The 24216-nt window shown below is 48.5% G+C and overlaps 1 protein-coding gene across 1 annotated transcript in view; it reads left to right on the forward strand.

The window, feature by feature from the left end:
• Nucleotides 1-15482: 15482 nt before the first annotated feature.
• Nucleotides 15483-24216, forward strand: part of SLC6A5 (solute carrier family 6 member 5) — a gene marked incomplete at both ends in the record, with an annotated part of 32185 nt that continues 23451 nt past the window's right edge. Inside the window, 7 exons of the mRNA XM_084263820.1 lie at nt 15483-15989; nt 17262-17400; nt 18732-18863; nt 19187-19360; nt 20250-20391; nt 20768-20900; nt 23307-23441. Of these exons, the coding sequence (XP_084119946.1) occupies nt 15483-15989; nt 17262-17400; nt 18732-18863; nt 19187-19360; nt 20250-20391; nt 20768-20900; nt 23307-23441 (1362 nt within the window). The remainder of the gene's footprint in view (nt 15990-17261; nt 17401-18731; nt 18864-19186; nt 19361-20249; nt 20392-20767; nt 20901-23306; nt 23442-24216) is intronic.

The raw sequence follows: 24216 nt of genomic DNA on the forward strand, positions 1-24216 counted from the left end.
GATAAAAAGCAGTAAAATACCTGCCTGGAACTTTGTGTAGTAATTATCTCAATTTACAACTCCATGTGGTTTAATAAAACATCTCCAGATCCTATTGTTGTTTTCCTGTACTTCACAGAAGCCTCTGCAAGTCTTACTTCTTTTCTCTGTGCCAGCCTGTTACAGCTTACACTGCAAAGCCATTTTTTATGCTCAGTAGCATGGAAACAGACGGGAGAGTATGAGCCATCACCTGGAGGATTTGTACAGGGGGTTACATGTGGATCTGATGAAAGGCCAGCTGTAGATGATGCAGATGGCACTTAATCTGTTTGTAGTGCATCCTCTGGCCTGCGGTTTGCAGGAGCTTGCTTCCCTCTGGTTCTGTAGGATTTGAAAGGAATATAAACATTTGTCAGAGGTGTGAATAGTATTCTGGCTCCACATACAAGCTTTCCAGGTTCAGTAGCTATGTATACTTACACCAAAGGTAAATACTGAGTGTGTATGTACCCCTCTTCCTCTTGAGGAGCACTGCCCAAGGGGAAAAGCCATGTGTCAGGTCCTATTGCCTCCTGTAACTACATCTGATCTCACTAGGCTATAAAAACTAAATGAAAAAAATTAAAATGCGCTGTTTGAACACTGCTGAGATGATGGGCAGCTGGTAGGGGCCAGATGATCTCTGCAGAAGAAACAGTTCTGTCTTGCAGACCTTTTTGCCACTCATTGGCTGAACGTTCCTTCCAGTCTGGTTTTTGTGTGGCTTTTTTTGAGGGGAAGGAGGTGGTTTCTTTACAGGCTGCCCAGGCAGGGGGTTGAGTCACCGACACTGGATGTGTTTAAAAAATGGCTAAATGAGGTGCTCAGAGATATGGTTTAGTAGAGGATAGATGTGGTTGGACTTCGTGATCTCAAAGGTCTTTTCCAACTTAGTGATTCTGTGTTTTGGGCAGGGGGGGGTCCTGTATCTGACACGTGCTCCCAAATAGTATTTCTCAGTACAAATTGCATCGAGGTGTGTGTTTTTATGCTCCTTCACTTTTCCTCATTATCAGGACTGTTTGATATCTGGATTTGCTGCTCTCCCAGCTACAGACCAAGCAGACTTGGTCTCTTTGTCTGAAGTCAAGCCACTAGTAATTGTCAATCCCAGCAAGAAGTTGGAGGAAGGAACATCTGGCCAAGTTCTGTGAATTTTTCCAGGTTAATGTCTCCAGACATCAAACTCTTATTTCATTTGTCTGTCTAAATGTCATTGCTCAAAGTTGAGTGAATGATATGTTGCTTGAAGGCAGTCAAATTGGGTACAAAGGAGCAGGAGCCATCCTCTAGATCAAAGATGTCTTTGTGTCATCTGTTTTTGTAGCAATTCCTGTAAAGTAATGACTGCTGCTCTGAAAGATTTCCTCTGACGTGAGAGATGAGGATGCTGACACTGAAGTAATTGGTTTGTCCAGGTCGATATGTTGTGTGTATCTGTGAAGGCATAGACTGTCTCTGGTGTTTGACCATGTAGCTCACCATACTGTGCAAAACCCTAGTCTGAACCAGGGCTGTTTCCTCCTCAGCAGCAGGAATGGTGACAGCATGACTGAGTCAGCCCACCTCATCACCTGGCCAAATCCCACACCCCTGGAGAGGTGGCAAAACTGAAAAGCAAACATTTCCATCATCTGAAAAGTCTCTTCCCAGCACATCACCTTACTAAAGACGTCTTTTCTATCTGTTTGCCCAGTTGCAATTAAAGGGGAACGTGTTTATGATTGCAAGGGAGACATTATTGCACAGTGCAGGAGATGCAGGTATGTGAATTACAGGTTTCCCTCAGATTTTTGGCTCAACTTGAAGAGATCTGAGGGGGTTAGGCTCAAATGAGCAGAGTAAAAGAAAATAGATTTTAAAAAATAGAAATGGAGGGAAAACAGTGCTCTGTGGTCTTACTCAATGAACCACTATATTCAAAACCTGTAATAAAAAACCCTACAGTTCCTTAGTTAAGGGTATCTGGAGATTCTCAGACACTGAGTTTCAGTGAAGTCCTTACCTGTACAGCCTCCAACAAAGCAGAATTTGAAGCAATATCTTGTTTCCTTAGAAACTATACAAGAAGGACTGAAAATAATCATTGTACCTTGTCAGGGAACAAAAGCGTATTAAACGATGCTTTTTAGTTGAGCCATTTATTCAAATGTTAGAGGAGTGTCTCCAATGAAAATAATTGGGAGTCTATACTGAAATATCACAACTACTTTGAAAAGTATGATGTATAAAAATTCTATGAATTAACATTTATTATTGTTTTTAATATGTAATATTATCCTTTTGCTTTTACAGCATCTGAAGTGGGAAACACATACACAGAGGTACATGAAAGATTAAATCAGTCACCATGTTGCACACCAAGCCAGTGCTGCCAGTCATACGTGTGGCACCAGGCAAGATTCCTCTACATTTAGAGTAAAATCTATAAGTAGAAAAGAAAATGTAAAGCTCATAAGATACAGTTACAGTAAAATTAAGAGTGCAGGAACATGGACAACCACCTTGATGAAATATGAGAATTATGCTTCAAATGTGAGATTTGAGTACTATTTTAGTCTGTTTAAATAACACAAACTGGTAGCTGTGAGGCTAACCATTGCCCCAAAACCCAGTAAACAGGTATCTTTATAATCTGCTAAATTCAAACTGAAAATAGGCACCTTAGTTTTCTGACTCATGTTATTACCCAAATTTTTAAAAGGCAGGTATCTAAAAGAATGAAATTGGGGGGGTGGGGAGGGGTGTTTATATGATTTAAGTAATTTCATTGTAGAGCTTTATTTTGAAGTAAGGCAGATTTTAAAAATTTCTAAGGAAGAGAGGCATCTAACTTAGCTGAAAACCACAGAGTGCTCTTTAAATTTTAACCACACTTTAAAATCTTGAGTTGCTTTAGAAGCTGCATTTCATTTTGTGTTTGTAACTAGGGATGTGTGTTTTGGGTCGTGATATTTCAGGAAGAGATGGACCAGTTGCAGTGAGTATGGATAAACTTGAGCAGAGACGAGGAAAATCTGACCTCTGAGGAAGCAATGAATAGACAGAAGCTATTTATCCTAAGGTGAGGGACAGTAAGGGAGGTCAAACTTTAAATACGACTTTTAGAGAAGCACAAACCACCCCCAAAGAGGGAACGAACCATTTGCCTTCCATGCCTGTGATGGGCAGAGCAGTGATGGTGGGATTTGCCTGGATCCAGAGGGTCTGAATGAATCCGTGGTGAGTTGCTCAGAGAGGGAGGCTGACGAGTCAGAAGGGTCCATCATCCCTTAGGCACTGTCAGATCTGCACTGGGGATGTTTCTGCTCCTGGTTTTCATAGCCTTGAGGCCCTGTGTGTGGATCTGTTCTCGTGCAGTATGTGTGCTGGTTTTGTTATGGCTCCTGCTTTCCATATCAGATTATTTTTAGCATTCCCCTGGCATGGCTGAGAGGCAGATCTGCTTTTCCAGCTTGGGCTGCAACTGTAGGGTAGCTGGTAAGGGCACAGTGAAGAGGGGTAAGGTGTTACATGAGGTCTATTGAAGTCTGATACTAAGTTAGTCAAGAAAATCACCTGGTTAGTAGGTCATGATTTTCCTTTCTGTGATGTTCTTCTTGGCTCTCTTAACTTAGTGTTTTGTGGAAAATTACTGCCTGTGGTGAAGAGGCGTTATTCTGAAGCCACTTAGCCACTAAGCAGTGGTTGGGTAAAACCTTGTGGTATGTGGCCAGACACCTCTGAGCTCCAGTCAGACACACTGCAGCAGCTGAGGGTTCAGATTGTAAAAGGGCCCTCAAAGACTTCCTTAGATTTCTTCCCCTTACAGCAAGACAAAATAAGTTAGAGTATGAACTTGCACCCTGATTGCACTCCATCTAGAGGAAAAAATACAGTAGCATATAAGTAGCAGAGGACTAATCCAGAAGTGGCTTTGAGGGCCTGCATTTTAGGCTCTTCTGAATGGAGACATCTTGCTTTCTGGGTGTCTCATTTGTGTCACTTAGTTTTCACCTTTTTTCTAAAGGGGAGTCATGAGCATTGGCAGGACAACATGTCATGGGCATCAGAGACTCCCCAGTTACTGGTGTGTAAAAGGAAAAGAGGAAAAGAGGAAAAGTGAGGAAAAGAGGGGTAATCAGCTGGGAATGCCCGAGCCCAAATCTGTGAAAGATGCTGAGCACTGACCTCATCTCAGAAGAGATCTTTCCTTGCAGATGTGACCATATTATGCTAATTTGATACATCTTGCTGTACAATATAAAATAGTTAGGCAAGTCTGATACTTTGAAAGGAAAGGTTGTATAGAATTAACTGAAAAGGGCTTGTTTTGGTCTTCAATAAAAGATGTGTTAAGAAGACAAATGGAAGAAGCGAAATATAATTCTCTCTTAGGTGTTCACGAGGGTTTAAAAATGGTAAGTACTTTATTTTGGAGAAAACCAATAAAAACAAGTGAAAGGTTATTTTCCATTGCTGCTGCTGTTAGAATCCAATGCTACTTTTTAAAAACAGCTATAAAAAAAAAAAGTGAAGAACAAAAATCATAATCCAAGGCTGAAACAGCCATAAGGGTGGGGGACAGGGAGGAGAGACAAGGAAAGATTGACAAGGCAGCCTCTCTATCTTGTGCTGATTCATGTTTGTAGTCTTACTGTTGATGAGAGGTAGGCCCAGTACTCCATCTCATCTCTACTCAGATGTGGAAAATACAAGGTGTCCTAGTGCTCCTTTAGCCACCTTTCTGGCCAGAAGTATGTGGCAGTGACGCTCAGGCCTAGCTGGAGCTGGTAGGCCAGGCCTTCCTGCAACGGATTGTGAAATAGGCAGCAGGGAGAAAGATGTGTGAGGGCAGGGTAAGAAATCAGCCCCTGTTCTCCTGGCCTGGTAAAAAAGCACAGTAAAGCAGCTTTGACAAAGCAGGTGGAGGTAGGCTTGTCCTCTCTGCGTCCTTTCCCTCTAGCACTTAGCTCCCAGTTTCAGATGGAGTCTTGAGACCCCAGCACATGGAGGCACTGGCTGCTGTGGGGCTAAATCTTTGTGATAATTCTTTGTAACTGTACGTAACCAGATGGTTACCTTGGACAAAGGTGAGGCTCTTTTTGTCTTATGCTTTGTACTCAAGATGATTCACTACCTGATATTGGGATCTAAATATATACTAAACTGGACGCTTTCAGTTCAAAGGAACCTGCAATGACCATCTAGTCCAACTGCTTGACCAATTCAGGGCTGACCATGTTACAGGATGTAATTAATTAGCTGCTGGAAAATATGATGATGTTGTTGTTGGTTTTGTTGTTGTCATCGTCGTCATCTTGTTAATTCATATCGCTTCTTAATAACATTCAGCTATTTTTTGGGCATAGAGTTAATACCTGGTGTCAGTGTGGGACACTATTGGTGAAGGCATAATGCCAAGAAATCCACATCAGCTCATGATCTGTGCAAAGGTTAATAAATAAATGAATTGCTGGATTGGAAAGAAGATTTTTAATGCCAAGGTGCTCCAATGCTAAAGTTTTGAGGAAGTTTTCTAGCAGTATGATGCAATTTGGAAAACATAGTCTGGCTTGGCCGTGGCATGGTGACCTCAAGGCACAGTTATATTGCTGTGTCATGTTTTTAAAGGCTATGAAAATATGTAATAAGAACTGATTCATAGGCAGATTTTTGTAAAAAGCTTTCTTTCATTAAAAGATTGATAGAAAGAGGATTTTGGAGGAGGGAGGAGGATTTAATTCCTTAAACCTGTGAAACCTTGTCCTGACTATCAGCATAACAGCACTTCATACTCATGCATTTACCTGAAATTAAGGTGGCTAATACTTTTTAAAGTTCCTTAAATATAATAATACTTAAATGCTTTTGTCCCAGACTATTGGCCTTTCTACTGAGAGGTCACATGAGACAGTGTGAAACTGCTTTAAGTCCTTGGAGTCAGACCTGATCTCAGAAGAGTATGTTGCTGAACAGGAGGAGAGAGAGTGAAGGTTACTGCCCATCTTCATTCAAATTCTCAGTTGAAGTGACATGCCTGAGGTCACCTGGGAAGCTTATGGCAGAGCTAAGCTCCAATCTGCTGTCATCCCTGGTAGGTTCTTCCCTTCTCCAGTTTCATCCACTGCCTATCTGTGCTGGTCCTGTTTGCCCCCTTGGTTAGCTGCAGAAGAGAAGTGATGGTATTTAGCTATTCTTTAAGTTCTTTGCAGTGCTTGCTTGGGGAGGTTGACTCTGGCCTGGCCAGAACCAGGACAGAAAACATCCTCTGAGTGTCCCAGATAAAATACAGCTTTATTATCAAAGGGTAAAGAAGAATTAAATGAAAAAGGTGTTCAGGAGAAACTGGCTATTGAAATGCTTCTGGTGGTCTCTTCTTTCCATCTCTTACTGTCCCGCTGACAAGTGTAGGAGTGAACTGGAAGCTTCATAAGAAACTGGTCTTGATGGTCAAGTCCGGCTTCAGTTTGCCATCATCTTAGACACTGGATCAACTTGTACTTTTCATATGACCAAGGCAGGCAGTATGCTTGCAGCTCAGTGTTGAAGCCACCCAGGATTTCAGAAAATGAACCATCGGAATTAACGAAGAGGCCATTGAAACAATGAGTCTCATAGCTTAGGAGGGCGATGTCATACTAATTTCTTTGAGGTTTATGTTCAGTGGAATGAACACTTAAACCTGACTTCAACATGTAAACTGGTAGAAGATTGCTTGTTCTTTATAAAGTTTTTTAAGCAATCCAATGTCTTTATTTTAAATCCAGTGCCCTAAATGGGATGCACAGATTGTCTTGGGGAGTAAATAGTACTTGCAATGTAATTTTTGTGTTACAGCTATTGTTGGAGTTGTCCCTTCAGAATTAGAAGGTATGCTACAATTCAAGCCCAGTTCAGCATGACCAGAGAAAGTACTATGGGATTATAGAGCATGGGTCTGTGCCTAGTGAAGTGCAGACATTACAGGATTATGTTGCTTTGCCTAACAGCTGAGAAGGCTTTGAATAACAGCCACATGTGTACAAGCTGTAAACCAGATTCTCTGCTGTGATGCCAGCCCCTTTGAGCCATCTGACAGTGTAATGGAGCTGAAAAGTGGCTGTGTAATATATCCCTATCTTCTGTTCCTCAACCACGGGGTAGTTCCCAGCTGCCACGGTGTTGGCATACCCCAGCGCTCATACCCAAGGCTTAGACCTCAGAATAAGGACTCTGTCCAGATTTACACTGAGAGGATGCTAAGGAGGATGTAATTAAGCAAAGTGTTTCCATCAGCATATTCCCACAGAACTATTCCACGTACACTGGGACCGGTTTGGTTCAGGAAAGGAAGTCAGTTCTAATGTCCTCCAAATGGGTGTCCCAGTGAGAGAAGGTGTGCCTGAAAAATTGCTCCTGGCACTTATTCTTTACCCTAAATAAAGTTAGAACAAACCTGTGACCTTAAAAGCTCACTGCTGCTATGATCATCCTACAAGCTGCTCACCAATTTAGACTTACATCCCAACCCTGGGTTGACTTATCAGCCCTCCACAGGTGGGTTTCTTCAGCTGGAACTCTGCAGAGTGAAGTGTGGGGTTTTTTCATGCTCACAGAGGGATCATGCTTTGTTCATCTGTGTATGACAATTGCCATGCCCAAGTCACTGTGTACTGGGGGATTTTCCTTTGTACAGTAAAAGGAAAAAAAAGAATGTGTAGTGGTCTGGTTTAAAGAAATCAAGAACTTCCTAGGAAAGGCTTCAGGAAAAGTTTAAGGCTTTGTTGTTTGGGTTGTTTGGGGTTTTTTCACAGTTAGAAATCTGAATGACTGTCATGAGTTGCCTTGCCCTGATACTGAAATAGTTACATTAGTATTCATATTATCTTGTTTTTCTTAAATGGGACCATGTAATCAATGTTGCTGACTCCTGGGAAAGCTCCCATAGCCACAAAGAAGTGCAGGCCATGGGGTTTCATTCTCTTTTTTTTCTTTTATTCTTTTTCGCTGCTAGCAATTTTCATTGCAAGAATCTGGTGTATTTTTTGATGCCCCTCACAGGGCATCTGCCTTGAAAAATCAACTTTCATTTTGTGCTATTTTCTTTGTAAATTTCTGATCTGGAGTTCAAACCTTACTGTGGCAAGTTCACATGGGGTAACAAGCAACCGAGATACCACAGTTTGGAGAATTGTTGTTTTCAGGTAGCATTGTTTAGAGTGTTAATCTCTTCATAATACTGAACTTTAGCTGAGTTGATGCTTCACAGCTTAATGAGTCTGTGTGCCAGAACATCCCTTGTCAAGCAAAGCCACCTTGCAGGCAGCTTAGGCGCCTTTCTGCAGGTGAAAGTGTTGGTGTTCCATCTCCCTCCCTGTGCACGTTCCTTGTCCTTGTCTCCGACCTGTTGCACCCAGGATTGGGGCTGCTGCCACATTCTCTCAGCCAGGATCTGCCTCTGTTCCAGCCTCTCTGTCCCACAGTTTCCACAGCCACTGTTCATCAGCCCACTTAGATGTGTACCGAGACTGAGGGGAAGCGACCTGGTTGATGACATCCAGAAGCACTTAGCTGGCTCTACAAAGCGCTCCTTCACGTCTCGGCTCTGCAGCTCTCCCTGCACAGAGCCAGCATGGATTTAAGGAGTCTTACTTGTCCAACGTTATTTATTATGGATGTGAGCAGTCAGGGGAAACCACTGCTCTTAATCCAGCTTTGAGCAGCACAGTTAGTGTAAGGATAGATCACAGTCTTACGTGACGAGGGAGAAGTGTTGGATTCAGTGACTGGGCTAGGCTGAGTCTGAAGCCCACCGTGGCACCATAAAAAATATCCTTGCCTCAATTGCACATGGGCAAATCATGGAAATATGTTGAGAGCTCTAAATAGCACCTACATATATTTTTTCATTAAATATGTGCTAAAAAAAAAAAAAAAAAAAGCCCTGTCCTATTGCAAAGTGTGGGTTTAAACCTTAAACCCATGTTTGTTCTGCCCTGCGCTGAGATTACGCCCTGTGGATAAGGCAAATGTCTGGACAAATAAAGAAACACGTACGTATGGGTTCAATGGCTGTGAGGAGCATAAATGCCTGGCCAGTGGTGCAGAAATTTCCTCCAGATGCTTTTGTTTCCCATACACACTCCCACACCTGATCCCTTTCTCTTTATTTTGTTATTTACAGTGGTCTCTGCTGAAGGAGTTAAACATTTCAGGGAACTATCTCCTTTTGCACAGTGAGGACACCTGAAAATCCTGAATGATGTGGGGTAAGGCAATTGGGAGCAAGCTCACCAGAGAGTGCACAGTAAAGCCAGTAAACAGTGGGATGAGCCTGAGGCACTTCACATGAGAAAAATAACAGGTAATTATCACTGGAAAGATATATATTTTTTACAGTCTCTTCATTATTTGGACATAATTAACTGAGGCAAAATGCTGCAGCCTGCTAGGGCAAACCTTTGCCTTATGAAAGGGCCCCTGCTTTCTGCACGGGGGAGCAGCTCAGAGGAATGGAGGCTGTGGGAACTGATGTGTACGGAGGGAAAAGGGAAAGGCAAGACACTGAAGGTGAAGTGTCCCTTTACAGAGCCTGGCTTGCTGACACCTGCTTTAGCTGGGTTTGATTTCTCGCTCAGCTGAGTGAATGCAGTGCTGTTCTTGGCCTTGTGTCACGTATAGCTACAGTTATTAGATCTTTACAGTGGCTTAAACCCATCGTTGGGTTATAAGAAAATGCCAGCATCCCTTTTTATTTTACATATAGGCTAATATTTCCGTGTTACCCAAACCTGGGGGTACTCTGCAAGGCTTCCGAGCCCTGGGTGAGAGCAAGTTTATTCCCCGGGGAGAGGCTGCTGGGGGTTGGCTTTGTTGCCCCGCATCCTCGGAGCAGTTCCTGTCCATTTCCCGGGGGCTGCAGCAAGAGCTCTCGGCACTCGCTGGGGACTCGCCTGGTCTCAGTGTCCCCTACCCTTCTGTCTGACCACCGGGTGAACCTCCCACCCTCATTCGAGCGCAAGCCAGGCCGGCACCGCACCCGGTCTGGCATCTCTCTGACCGAATGACCCTTAACCACAGCGCTCTCCGGTCGCAGCCCTAACCGGGCGTTCAGAGGCACTCCCTGAGGTCTTCGCGACCTTCCTCACGCTTGCCCCTGCGTTTGCCTTTCACCGTAAGGGAGGCAGAGAATGTGAATGACCGTCTGCTGCGGGGGTCTGCTGCGGGGGACTGCTGCGGGGGACTGCCGCCGGAGCGGCTCTCCCTGGGTTTGGGGGGAAGCTCCGGGCTAGGGGAAAAAACGGGGATGGGAAAACAAAAAAAGGAAGGTGGGATGGAGAAAGGTGAGACCAAGGAGAGGAGGGCAGAAGGAAACTTCCCGCTACCTGCGTGGATGGACGCGCTGTGGGAGTGCTTGGCACAAGCTGGTTTCGAAGTGAGGACAACCAGGCAGGTTGCGACTTTAGGGGGGGTGGGCAAAGGCTGTGGCTGGCAGTCCTGGGAGAAAACGGGGCCGGGGTGTGGGGGAAGAGGGTGCGGTTCCTTGCTGCGGCTGCTTCCTTCAGTTTTAGGCAAACTTTGCAGCGGCAAGGAGAGGAGAAGGAGGCGGGTTTGAGATCAATAGCTGCAATGCTTAACCCAGTCGTAAAGTAGCCGGGAGGGGGGTTTTACGCAGAGGTGGGAAGTGCGTGGGTGTCTGCCGGCGTGGTTGGGGTGCCCGTGGAGAGGTGTCATCGCTTGCTCCTGTCGTGACTTGGTTGGGTTTTTTTCCCGTTGAGACACGACGCGAATGCGGGAAAGTGCGTGTTATGGTGTGGGGGGGCTGGGGGGTGGGGAATAGGAGAGGAGAACGAGGGGGCACCGGGAGCCCAGCGCAGCCCGATACCTCCCTTCCCCCCTCCACCACCATCCTGGGGGTGCCAGCATCACCCCGCCTCTCCCTTTCGTTTGCGCGTTTGCTTATCTGCAAAGAGAGGACGGGGGAAAGAAGGGATGGCGAGCAAGGGTGGAGGGGCGAAAAAAAAAAATCAATTGCTATTTTTCATCTCTGACAAAGTAATTAAGGCGGAGGCGCCTGTTCGGCCGCTCCGCAGGCCGCGGAGGGCGCCGGATTGTGGGCGCCCCTGCCTCCGCGGGGGCGTCACCTCCAGCCGAGAACATGGCAACCCCGAGGGGGCTGTGTTCGGGGGCTGTTTCTTTTTCGAAGGACCACGAGCCCCCCACACCCGCCCCATCCCCGGAGCAGCCGCCCTCCCTCTCTCGCAGCGGCCGTGCGGGTGGCCCCAGGGGGGCTGTGCCGGTGGCCGCGGCTTTGGGAAGGGGTGTGTGGGGTGTGTAGAGGGGGTATTTGGTGTGAGTTGCAGCTAGGTCCTTTTCCTTAACCCCTTAGGTACGTGATGAGGCTGTGAAGGGGCGGGTCGCCTCCGGGACCGGCGTTGGGAAGGGACGATGAAAAACCAAGAGGGAACGCAGCAAACTCACTTTAACTTACTGGCAGCTGTCTGGGGTGTTAAAGCCCCGTGCTGGAGGGATCTGATTCGATTTTGAAAGGAACCATGTCTCCAAACGGGAAGTTTTGGCCAAGGACAGGTGTCTCCAGGACCGGCGCGGCTCTGGCAAGCTCGGCTTTGCAGTCTCGATGGCCGCCGCCGGGGGTGTTAGAAGAAGGGGAAATATTTGAATCCGAGCCGTGTTTCTCCGTGTGTTTCCATCCTGTCCACGCACGGGTCCTTGGCTCCGGTGCTCAGCGGGAGCCTCCCGCACTGCCCCTGCCCCATCGAGACCGCCCTTCTCCGGGGTGCAGGGGAAAGAGGGATGCTTCTGCCTTTCCTGAGAGTAAAGGAGATCGATTCCTCTTTTCCAGGGGTGAAACTTCGATTTCACGTTTCAGTGCTGATGGAGAAAGCACAAATATCGCTTAGAAAAGAATGAGTTTTGCCAGTTTTCTGGGGAAAAAAAACCAAACGAACAACAAAAAAAAAAGAAACCCCAAACCAAAATAAATTAACGCTGTGAATCTCGAAGGGGTTTGGGGGCGGGGGGGGAGGATGTCTTTGCGACCGAGATAGCTCTTGGACTCCTGCCTTGTCGCTTTTAATTTGGTCCGTGCCTGCAGAGGCATTAATGTAACCTGAAGGGCAGCACAAGTGAGCTAACGACCCTGGCTCGGAACAGGTTGTTCCAAGGCCGGAGAAGGAAACGCCGCAAAAATGCCACCAAATTCCTTCCTCTCCCCAATAAAACTAGTTTCTGTCCGTACCCCTCGATTTCTGAACAGACTGGGGGCAGCGTATCGAGGAGAACGGAGGCAGGAGAGGGGAACGCACAACACTCCGCACCCGCTGCGCACGTGTGAAGGTACCTGGATGTGCCTATTCCAGCCGCATACCCGTAGGATAGGTAACCCCCCGTGCTTGAGTATGTGCGAAGCGAGAGCACGGTGAGCTGGCGGTAGCTGTGTTACCAACATGCTGGGCAGCTCTGCTGTAAGGCGACAGCATTTTTCGGGTGGGTGAGCTTTCCTGTCGGGGGGGTGGGGATGGTGGTGGGGGAATTAAAATAAGTATTTTCAATGTCCAGCTTTGCTAGCCCCGATCTCCTTGGCTTTCCATGGGCCTTTTTTCTTTTTCTTTTTCTTTTTTTTTTGGCGATTCCCGCCGGTGAATTTCCTGCTTCCCTCCGCAGTGGGTCGGTGTGATGCGCGGGAGCTGGGCTGCGCTCCAGCGGAGGTGGGGCAGCCTCTGCAGCTCCGCCGGCGCGCAGAGCCGAGCCGCAGCCCGGCGCTGCGGGGGGGGGGAACAAAGCTCTGCAGCCCCCTGCTCACGGCGGCACCGGCCGGGCCGGGGCTTTGCGGGGTTGTCCGGGATGCTCTGTTTCTTTTCTATTTATTTCTATTTATTGTATTTGCTCTGTCCGCTGGAACAAACGTTAGCAGCCCGTGAAATCACAGAATCACAAGGTTGGAAAAGACCTTTAAGATCACAAAGTCCAACCGTTCCCGTCCTATGCTAAACCATATCCCTAAGTACCTCATCTACCCTTTCTTCAAAATACATCCAGGGATGGTGACTCAACCACCTGGATGTCAAAGGCGTTACAGAAATGCGGTGTAGTGCCTGGCAGGTTTAGCCCCCTCCTCTCCCCTCCCTTCCCCCGCACAGGAGCACACATTGCTTACGCTAAAATATAAAACGCTCTCCGGACAAGCTGACGCTAGCAGAGTGTATGCGGAGGAACCGCGTCTCTGACGCTGAAGCAACCGGGAAGGTTGCTTAGGGAGCATCCCCCTTTGCCAATGCGCCTTTTATTCTCGTCAGCGTGAAGAAAGTTACCTTTGTGCGCGACAAATCTTTGAGAGAGTCCCTCAAATAATCAAAGAACGCTTATGAGAGGTGGGGCCGGGGAGGGGGTCTGCTTCGTTGTAGAAACGATAGAAACGATTTTGGGTTTAACATCTGACTTCTAACCATGAGTAATTTCCCCCCTCGACTCTCAAATGTTTTGATGAGTGGAGGAAGAATGCCAACAACTTGACTGCGGTTGCCGTCGTCTTTGCCCCCCCGCTTAACTGTTAAGAGAGCTTTGATGAGTGGGAAGATTGCTTTATTGTGGGTATCGTTTTGTTTTACTTACTCAGGGCTGAGGGTTCCCCCCGCTCTCCGCGAGGCACAGTAAAAACAAACGGCCCAGTGTTGCCCGCTGCAAGGAGACCGGGCGAGGCGCAGCTCAAATGTCTTTGCGCGCTTTATGCGCGGTGAACTTCTCCGTGTATAGGGATGTGGAGATATATAGAAAAAGATGTTATATATGAGCGCTGTTACAGCGTCTGATGGAGCCGTGAACTGCAGGAAAACAGAGGAATCACTGCTGTAAGCGGGAGAGGGGTAGAAATAGAAGGTTTCTCCCCCCTCCCCCCCGCCCCCGTTTTTGTCTTGCTTTGGGTGCAGTAGTACGTGTTTCTTCCCACATGTTCCCTCTGATTACCAGCAAGAAAGTTCTCCCGTGCTCTTGCTGGATTTGGTTTAGTAGTCAGCCCCCATATGAGTCACAGGGAACACGCAATCCCACTGCCGCGTGAATGACAGCTAGCCGGCGCTCTGGCTGCTTCTTGTCCCTTTAAAATCGGAAACCAAGGGTAATGATTTATCAGACCCTTATTATCAAGAAAATGTCAAACGAAGGGCACCTTGCTATGCACTGACGCAAACCCAGTCTTTCACAAGGAAATATAGAAAGCTTTGCTCTGGACTGGGCAAAATCCAGTCCGTCAATTGCCCGTACTGCTGTTTTTACCCTACCGAGTCGATCTCTGGCTATTTAAGATATGGTAAGTGCTTATTCCTTTGCTATCGGGAAGGGCTGAAGGGAGGGAAGCGGTGCCGGAGGGGGAGCTGTCCGCGGTGCTGCCGCAGAGCCGACCCGGGAATCCCCCCGCGGACCGGGGTAGGTCTGCTGCCGGGGAAGGGGGAGCGGGGGGAATCGGTGGGACCTCGAATTACTGCACTCGGATTGTGCCCGAGCTCTCGCAGATCCCATCTCCGATGCGGGGAGGTGGGATTCAGGTGAGGAGAAAACTTGCAGCCGCGATGCGTAGTTTTGGGAAGCCTTCCCCTGGGAAGAAGGTGTACTGGTGCAGCTGGTATTAAACCGCTGGGAAAGGTAGGGCTTGTCTGCGGGTTGTTTAAGGAAGACGCGTTTTAAGTTATAATTCTAAAAGAGAGAGCAAGGCGGGGGAAGTGTGTAAGTATTGTCAGTAATCTGTTTCGTAAACACGGGAATGCTTAAAATAAATCATCTTTTGAGGGGTGCGAGTCGAAAATGTAAGGAAAAGAACAGGAAAGCGTGGCTGTTACTGACACTAATCCCGCTGTCGTTGTTTTTGCATTTCGCAGTCTTGCTGCTGGGTTTTGGAGGGCTCAGAAACGCTCACCACCAGTATTTCACTTGGTTTTTTAGCATCTCCGGCTGCCTAAGGGGCAGCTCGTCTATTGCCTGTATATATATTAAAAAAAAAAAAAAAAGAAAGAAGCCGATGTGCATTGTTGAATGACAGAAAGGAAATGGGGCGTAAAATTAAAGAATCTTTCTACACTGGTGATAGGGATTGGAGCATCCTACGGTCGTGATGTGAAACCTAACGAGTTCTGGCGGCGCAGTGCTGTAAAAACCCCTTATTTAAACTCGAATTAGGCGTTTTGCAGGCGCCGGTGCGGTATTCTGTTTGTTTGTTTGTTTATTTGTTTCGAGGGTTGGGGGTTGGGTTTTTTTTGTGGTCATGTTTTCTCCCCCAGAATACTAACCCTGAGTGAGTGGGCACGCAGGCGAACCGGGGCACCTCGAAATTCTGCAACACTTCTGTGTCCAGGATTTCTAGCGCCCGCACCAGGAGAGGAATTTGTAGGATCTCCGCAGTCCCAACGGGTTGGTTTTTTTAATTTCTTTTTCCCCTTTTGGTAAAATATGTGACCTTGTCATTTTAGGATTACGCCAGTCAAAGGGATATGAACAAGCAGCTTGTGAACAGTCCAGAAACCGTTGCTCCTGGACCCAGTGAAGGTGCGGGAGTCGTAAGAAACAGCCCCGAAAATGAGCCGCAGAATGCCCCATCGCAAGCCCCTGCCGCGATGGCCAGGCTTCCTCGATCGCTCTCTAACGACAGCAAAACCCTTCTATCCGAAGAAGCTAAACCAAATGACTTTGAGAGGACCAAAGTCGGGATCTGCAAGCTCAGCAGCACCCCGGTGCAAGCCAACTCCCCTCTCCGGAGGGAGTCTGTGGAAACCTTTCCCTGCAAGCACACCCCTGGGGCAGGGGCCGCCGGGCAAGCTGCGATCCCTCACTGCAAAATCCCCGCTTTGCAAAGCACAGACGGGGACGCGAATCTAACCCTTGGGAAGAGCACGCTGGAGCGAAACAACGCCAAAGGCGCCTGGGTGACCTTGAGCCAGAGTACCGTGGTGCTGGGCACGGATGGCAACACTTCTGTCCTTCCTGGCAGGGTGGAGGGGGTAAGTCGGCTCCTGACAGGATTCCTTTCCCCCTCCTTTAGTTCGCGGGAGTGAGAGACCTTTGCCCCCCCCCCCCCCCCCCCCTTCCTCTCCCCTCTCCCCAGCCCCAATTTGAGGGCTAAAGCGCTAAAATCGGGCTGCAAATTAGCCGGGGAAGGGGGAAAGGAGGAAGGAGAGGGAGGCAGGTAAAGCGCTGTACTGAGGCGAGTGCTAGTCACGTAACATCGGTATCGACCATAAGCGAACGTTCCCGGGTAATTCCAAGGCGTTCACCGGGCCTCGCCTGACGGTGTATCGCGGTTCCGACCCGCGCTACGCGTGTGCGGAGCCCGGTGATGCCCTCCCACATGACCCCCAGCGCCAGACGCGGCGGGGTGCCCTGTTCGGAGCCTGTAACCAAAATTAAAGCGAAAACAATCAATCAGCCAACCCCACAAGCCGCCGAGAGCCCCCCCTTGGCCCAGCGCCCCGGGGCCCGGTGGGGGTCTGCTGCTGGCGGGGTGCGAGGCCGGGAATTCGCCTTCCCGCCGCCAACCCCCGGCCATCTCTCTCTCCCCTCCCGCGTATCTGTGTTTACCCTGAAAGGGGAGTGAGTGTGTGGTTATTCAGTAAAAGCGTTTTTTACTCGGTCTGTGTGCGGCGGGGGAAAGGGCTGAGCCCCTGTGCGCTTTGCTGGGGACCGGCGGCCAGTCCTTACTCGTCCAAGGGCACCGGGGTTCTGCTCGACAGAGGGGGCGATGGCACCTCCCATGCTGCGGAAATTAGGACCCAGACGACACCTCCCCCCCATCCCCCAAACTCCCCCGAAGCCCCATCTAGATGCCAGCGTCTCCAGGAGATGCGCATTGCAGTGGCCGGAGTCTCTGGGAAGGGACCCGTCGAGCCAAACCCTGCGCATTTCGCCGCCGCCGGAGCCAGCTACGCGGGGGTGCCCGGACAGCGGGGACTGACACGTACCCCACACACCCCCCTCTCCAGTCCCCCGGACTGCAGTTGCCGCCGCCCTTGCCTTGGGAGCAGACTGGGAGCGCGCCAGGGTTTAAAAGCCCCTCTCCCATTTTCTCTGGCAAAAAAAAAAAGAGACCGGACACCGACGGGTGGGGGCTGCAGGGAAGGGTCCCTGGTCCCCCGTGTTCCCCCGTACTCCCCCGACCCCGCGTCTCCCGCTGATGCACCCGGCAGCCGCAGCACCGCGATGCTTGTTTGCAAAAGTGGCTGTTTTCCGATGTCTTTTTTTCCTTTGTCTTTCACACCCCCTTCACCCCCCTTTAGGAAGACGATGTAGGGGATGAAAATAAAGCCCGAGGGAACTGGTCTAGCAAGCTGGATTTCATCCTCTCCATGGTGGGTTATGCAGTGGGGCTGGGCAATGTCTGGAGGTTCCCGTACCTGGCCTTTAAGAATGGGGGAGGTATGATGGCTTTTTCCTGTCTCTCTACCTGCGGTACCGTACGTGGCGGAGCCGACCCTGTCCCTTTTTAGCGGGGAGAAACACGAGGGAAAGCCGGGCAGCAAGCCCCGGTCTGAGCCGAGGTTTGGGGGGCACATCCAGACCGTGAGTGATGAGCCTGTCTGGGTTTTACCGATGCTCTGAAAACAGGAAAGCTCCGACCAAATTTCCTTACGAGCTGGCGCTCCGCGGTCGGTGCTGGCCGGAGGAGGGGGAAAGCGAAGAGCCGGCTTGATCACACTTGGGCACAGAGGGAGGGCTCCGGACACCCCTCACCACCACCCTCTGCCCCGCCCTTTGCCTAATTTAAATGCGATCGGGTGTGAATCCGCCAACGGTGGGGCGGGTGAAGCGGAGGGAGGAGAGGATTGTACAAAGGACTTTCTGGTCGGGAAAGTCACACGGGAGCGTCTGAACTCGAGTGCAGGGCTTACGTTATTTTGGGAAGTTTAGAGGATTGCTTTTAGATCTCTCAGTGCCCCGAACAACAACTACAAAAAACCTCACCCAACCCCCCCAATAATTTGAAATAAAGCGAGCGGCGCTCAGCAGAGCAGTTGAGAAGAAAAGTTGGGAGAGAGGATTTGCGGTTAATAGTTTAGGTGAGGAAGACAGGAGACTTGTGAACTGGCAGGGAGCGGGTGGATGCCAGTGCCACGGCGTACCGCAGCCGTGAGCCCCTGCCCTTTCGCAGAGCTCTCGGCAGGGCATCTTGGTGCCGTGAGCCTTAACAACGGTTGTGTAGAGGCGCTGAGAGAACTAGGGATTTAAAACCAAAATCAGTCTTTAAAAAGGGAGGGGAATTTTTTGTTTTGTTTTAGGGGGTGGGTGGGGTAAAATTATTATTATTATTTGTTTGGGGTTTTTGTACACGTAGACAGTCTTAAAGGGGGAGGTATTAAAATACTCATTTAACGATAATATTGTCTCGAGCATAGCCTGGAAAAGTAGAGAGCTGCTCCCCGCCCCCGTCGGGGCTGGGGACGCCGGGAATCGATAGCAAATCGATAACGAATCGAAAATGTTCCATAGCCGCAAATCTGGACTAAGTTGCCCCCAGTATCACGGGCAGACGTGGACCCGTTTCGGCCCGAGGAGAGACCGTTCCCAGCCTGCAGCCGCTAAGGGAGTGGGGAGGGGGGAGGAGGCGGGCTGCCCCGCGGGGCTATCCGCCCCGGGACGCGGAGGGAGGCGAGTAGCACCTCGGTGCGATGAATGGAGCGGAGCGGCCCCTCCCGCCCGTGCGCGATGATTGAGGTTGTTCTCTCTTTTCTTCCCCTCCTCCCCCTAAGGTGCGTTTCTCATCCCCTATTTGATGATGTTGGCTCTAGCTGGGATCCCTATTTTCTTCCTGGAAGTCTCCCTGGGGCAGTTTGCTAGTCAGGGGCCCGTGTCGGTCTGGAAAGCCATCCCCGCCTTGCAAGGTGAGCGGAGCAGGAGCCGGCTCGGTTTTGGGGAGCATGACCTGCACCCTCCCTCTTGCATGGCTTAAGCACAGCCGCCTCCCTGCGACCCCGCTCCGCAGGCGCATCCGCATGCTATGGGCTCTTCCGATGGTCTCCGCCGGTGTCTCCGCAGCGTTAGCGCGCAATTTGCGCGGACCTTTCAGGTGGACCCCTTTCCGGTGCGGGATGCGCTGGGTACCTGCGCCGGCCCGAGCCCTTGCTTTGCAGCCGCCGGGACCTGCCGCGACTCCCCTGCTCCTCCTGGGATTAATCGCCTTTTCCTGCTCTCTCTCTTCCCTCAGGCTGCGGCATTGCGATGCTGATCATCTCGGTTCTAATAGCCATATATTACAATATTATCCTGTGCTACACACTTTTCTACCTTTTTGCGTCCTTTGTACCTGTGCTACCTTGGGCGTCCTGCAACAACCCGTGGAACACGCCGGACTGTAAAGATAAAAACAAACTTTTGTTAGGTAAGCTGGGACAGGCTTTTTTTTTTTTTTTAATTATTATTCCTTTCCCTCTCCTTCCCTTCTCCTTTCCCTCTCCTTTCCGTGCGTGTACGTGGTGGGATTCCAGAGCTTTCTCCGGCTCAGCTGCGCCCCTGGGAGATGCCAGCGGAGACTGCGAGTGACTGTAGCCAGGCGAGGAAGTGATTTACCCCCCGTTTTATTTACACTTTTCCTCATCAAAGATAAATCAGATTTTTCAACTAAGACGCTAAAAAAAGCCTTTTGCGTGTGTGTAAAATCTGTGTGCAAGGCAGCAGCTACAGAACACAACGCTGCGGCTGGTTTCTGTTAAAGACGGCTCTTTGGGATTCGGAGAGCCTTATTTTATCCAAATAAACCCCGAAACCCTTTTTCCAAACGGCCCCAAACATGCCATGACCTCAGAAGCGAACAGAGCAAGCAGCGGGGGGCGGTTCCTCTTCCCCCCTCCCCCGCCCCCAGCCCTCCCTTTTCTCCTCCGTCCGGGGGCGGCTCCCGGGACTCCCTCAGCATCCCCAAGGGGGATGACCTGCGAGATGGAGAGGGTGTGAGCGCTCCCCGGGTGCGGGCAGGAGTTCTTCAGCTTCCTCATATCCCTTTTTACACCTTAGACATTTGGGACGAAAGTGGGGGGGGGGGGGGGGGGGGGGGGGCGCGGCAATGATGCGGTGCTTCGAGCCCCGGTTCTGTCAGGCCCTCACAGCTCTGCAGGCACGGTGTCACAGGAGTCTAATGCACAACAGCAGCTCGAGTCGTGTGTGTGTGTGTGATCCAACTCTTGTCATTGTCGTTTTACACCCAAACATGGAGGGAAAAAAAAAGTCCAGACAAGTAATTTTTTTTCTCTCTTCTTGTTTTCTTATCTCCTCAGATTCCTGCATTATTGGTGACCACCCAAAACTACAAATCAAGAACTCCACTTTCTGTATGAGTGCCTATCCAAACTTGACCATGGTTAACTTCACCAGTGAGGGAAACAAAACGTTTGTCAGCGGAAGTGAGGAATACTTCAAGTAAGCTGGCTCTGTGTTTAGAGGCCTTGCATCAGCCTTTCTCCAAAATCCACTACACTGCTTGGAAGACCAGACACACAATAGTTAAGGACAGCAAACGATACCCGTTTTTATGCACGGGAATGGTGAAAGCTAAATTACAAGTGCTGGGTTATTTGTGTTCTGTTCCTACGGTGCTTAGCACAGCTGGGGGGGTTGGCCTACGCTTGGCGTTTTTATCTACTACTGCAATGCAGATAAATAAAATAATACATGGTGAGAATCACTGGAACCTTCCAGAGAAACCACTGAGAAAGCTGAAGTGAAAGGAAGTACTGTAGGAATTTGCCCTGAGCTACTACAGTCACTGTAATTCATTTATGTTTTTTCTTTTTAGATACTTCGTATTGAAGATTTCAGCAGGGATTGAATATCCTGGTGAAATTAGATGGCCTTTGGCACTGTCCCTTTTCCTAGCTTGGGTGATTGTATATGCCTCCCTCGCTAAAGGCATCAAGTCATCAGGAAAAGTAAGAAAAGGATCTTGGTGGTCACACACTTGCAAGAAGGCAGTGTCCTGCTTCGGGGGGGTTTGCCCTCTTGTTCAAGGCAGCAAATTACTGAAAATGATTTCCAGTAAATGGCTGAGCATTAATCAAATGTCTTTTTCCTGGATGTTTTCCTGTCTAGCCAAAATTTGTAAAAAGATAATTTTGGTTCAGCATTTGTTCCCCAATCTTGAGTAGTTAAAAATGAGCCCTCAAGCTGCAATGGGCAGTTGGATGGCAAAAGGTGCCTTCAGCGGCCTTCCCTATTCTGTGTGGTGTTTGTTGAAATTCCACAATCACCTCTCACCTCACTGGAGTTGGGAAAACTGTGATGTCAATTAAGATGGTCAGCAATGGATTTTAAAATCAGAACAGAACTTAAGCTGGTCCGTGGTGAGTGTGAGCAGTTGACAGTGTTTATCCTGTGTTCCCAAATGTGTGCCATCTATCTAAAACTCCTTGTGGCAATGCAGCTCCTTGCTCCATTTCTCTGTCATTCTCTCCCTTGCCCCTCAAATCCCTGTCCTTCTGCCATGTCTCCTGACTAGCAGCCATGTAAAGAGGGGGCATGCCCCCTCGTTGGCATGGGCTGATGTCTGAGCAGAGGAATGCACCTTAGCAGCAGCACTGGTTTGGGGATGCATGTGTGGAACCCACAGGAATGCAGCATCTGAGATTGCTCCATCAGTGCTGCTGCAATTAGCACACAGGTTGTGATGTTAGATGATGACACAGCATAAATCTAGCTTATTTACAAAAAAGTAGGCCGAAAAGATGAAAAAGCTGGGGCAAAATAACTAAGTATTTCCAGCATAAAGGAAGTGGCTAGGCAGAGACAGCTACGAATTTACTAGAGCTAGGCACAGGGTTTCTGATTCCAAGCTGCCCCTTTGCATCTGGAAGCTGACAACATCTGTTGGGAGGTAGCTTGGGAATTAGCAGAAAATCCAGAGACTCAAGAGTGCCAGGGAAAGTTGAGATTTAATCTTCCCCCCCACATTCCCTTCCCTTGCCTTAGTGTGATAGGAAAAACTGTTTCATGAAAGGCCAGACCCAGGAAACAGATGATGTAGAGGAGGATAATTTGGGTTAAGATGTGGCAATAGATGTTTCTTTGAGTATTAGTGGCCAAGAAAAGTACTGACTCTTTGGTGTCAGGGGTAGAAAACCTTTATTTATGAGTAGATGAGTTAGTGATATTCACTGTGCAGAAATTCATGGGGGCAATGTCCTGAAACACCTCTTGAAATAGGAAAGTTGGGACCGCAGTTTCAGAGGCCACTTCAGTTCATTGGATTCTGATCTCTGTGAGATTCAGAGGTTAATGTCAAAAGGATTTGAAATGCTTTTGGGTAGAGTGTGCAGCTTAACTGGCCATAATCCAGCCATTTTATTTCACCACAGAGAGCGCTCTGCTCTGTACTAGGCAATTATTAAGACATTAAACACACAACCTCTTTTGTGTATTTAGGCATCATAATGATTAGCTCTATCTGGAATGTTACACTGACTGCACTGACTGTTGGGTTGGGGTTTTTTTTAATTATTATTATATTGGGACCATAAATATTTTCAAGGTGATATGTAATTATTAAGAGGTACAAACAGGAATAAAAATTCATTAGGCTTAGTTCAATACAGAGAAATGTATAGGAAAAAAAATCAGAACTTTAAGTGGTACTGAAAAAGCATCACTTCTTTCCTTTCCATTGAGGAAAGGAAAGATTACTCTGGGCAAGGATCAAGAGTTGTAGTTTCATTTAGCTGCAAATTCGTATCATTCCTCTCCAGACTTTCTTCTCTGATTTCCCTTCCCCTCTCTGTGTATAATCTCTGTTTCTGTTGACATAACTCCTGTTTTCAGCAGCAGGAAGAGCAAAGCTGTAAAATTTCAGATTTCCTGGGAAATAACCCTGTTGTCCTAGTTTTATCCCCTGGTGATTATCTCTGTAACTGCTTTCTTCAGGCAAAAAGTGTAGCAGTTGTTTATTTTCCCCTGTCATCTTAGGGACTGTAGAATCCTAGAATGATCTGGACTGGAAGGGACCTTAAAGATCACCAAGTTTCCAACCCCCCTGCCATGGGCAAGGACACCTCTCACTAGACCACGCTGCCCCAGGCCCCATCCAAACCCTCCAGGGAGGGGATATCCACCACTTCCCTGGGCAGCCTGTGCCAGTTCCTCACCACCCTCACAGTGAAGAATTTCTTCCTAATATCAAATCTAAATCCATCCCCTTTTAATTTAAAACCACTACCCTTTGTCCTATCACTACATGCCTTCTAAAAAGTCCCTCCCCAGCTTGCTTGTAGGCCCTCTTCATGTACTGGAATCGAAATAAGCCATTTCAATAATCTTTTTATTTTTATTTGTTTTGATGTGTCCAGGTGGTGTACTTTACAGCTACGTTCCCTTACGTAGTTCTCATCATCCTTCTTATAAGAGGCGTAACTCTACCTGGAGCTGGAGCTGGAATTTGGTACTTCATCACGCCAAAGTGGGAGAAGCTAATTGATGCTATGGTGGGCTCATTATTGCACTTATAACTCTGCTAGGGTGACTAATCCATACAGATTTATTAATATAAGGTGCAAGTGTTTGTGCAGAGGCAGTTTGTCATCCATGGAAACTTGTTCTTCCCTGCATGTGGAGCGTCGTTGCAATGGTTGGTTGTGTCCATGTCCCCTTTTTTGCATGCGTTATTATAGGCACAATATTTACTTCAAATTGGAGTAAGTGCATGTGGTGGTTTAGCCCTGGCTGGAGGCCAGACACCCACCAAAGTCAGTCTATTACTGCCCTTCTTAGTTGGACAGGGGAGAAAATACATATTAAGAGGCTCAGGAGACAAAATAAGGACAGGGAGAGATCATTCTGTCAGCAATAACATGGGCAAAACAGACTCAACACAGAGTGAAGAGAGAAACTACCTAATTTATTACACTACACTACAAAGAACAGTGAAACCAGAGTTGGAAGTGAGACCAAATCTTAAACCAAACACAACCAGATCTTAAAACACTTTCCCTCCACCACTCCATTCTTAGCAGACTTTAGTCAGAATTTTGCTCCCTTCTTCCCCCTGCTCGCAGCACAGGGGGGGCAGGGACTGGGAAAAATGGGGTTCTCGGTTACTTCTTCGTAAGCTGTTTTCCTTTTCCAGATCTTAAAACACCTCTAACCTCCCTCCCTGCTCCCTTCTTAGCAGACTTCACTCTAGTCATGATTTCACTCCCTTCTTTCCCCCGGTGGCAGCACAGGGGGGCAGGGACTGGGAGATGGGGGCTTGGGTCAGTC

The sequence above is a fragment of the Gallinula chloropus genome, assembly GCF_964237585.1.
Source record: "Gallinula chloropus genome assembly, chromosome: 4".
In the NCBI taxonomy this organism is placed as follows: Eukaryota; Metazoa; Chordata; class Aves; order Gruiformes; family Rallidae; genus Gallinula; species Gallinula chloropus.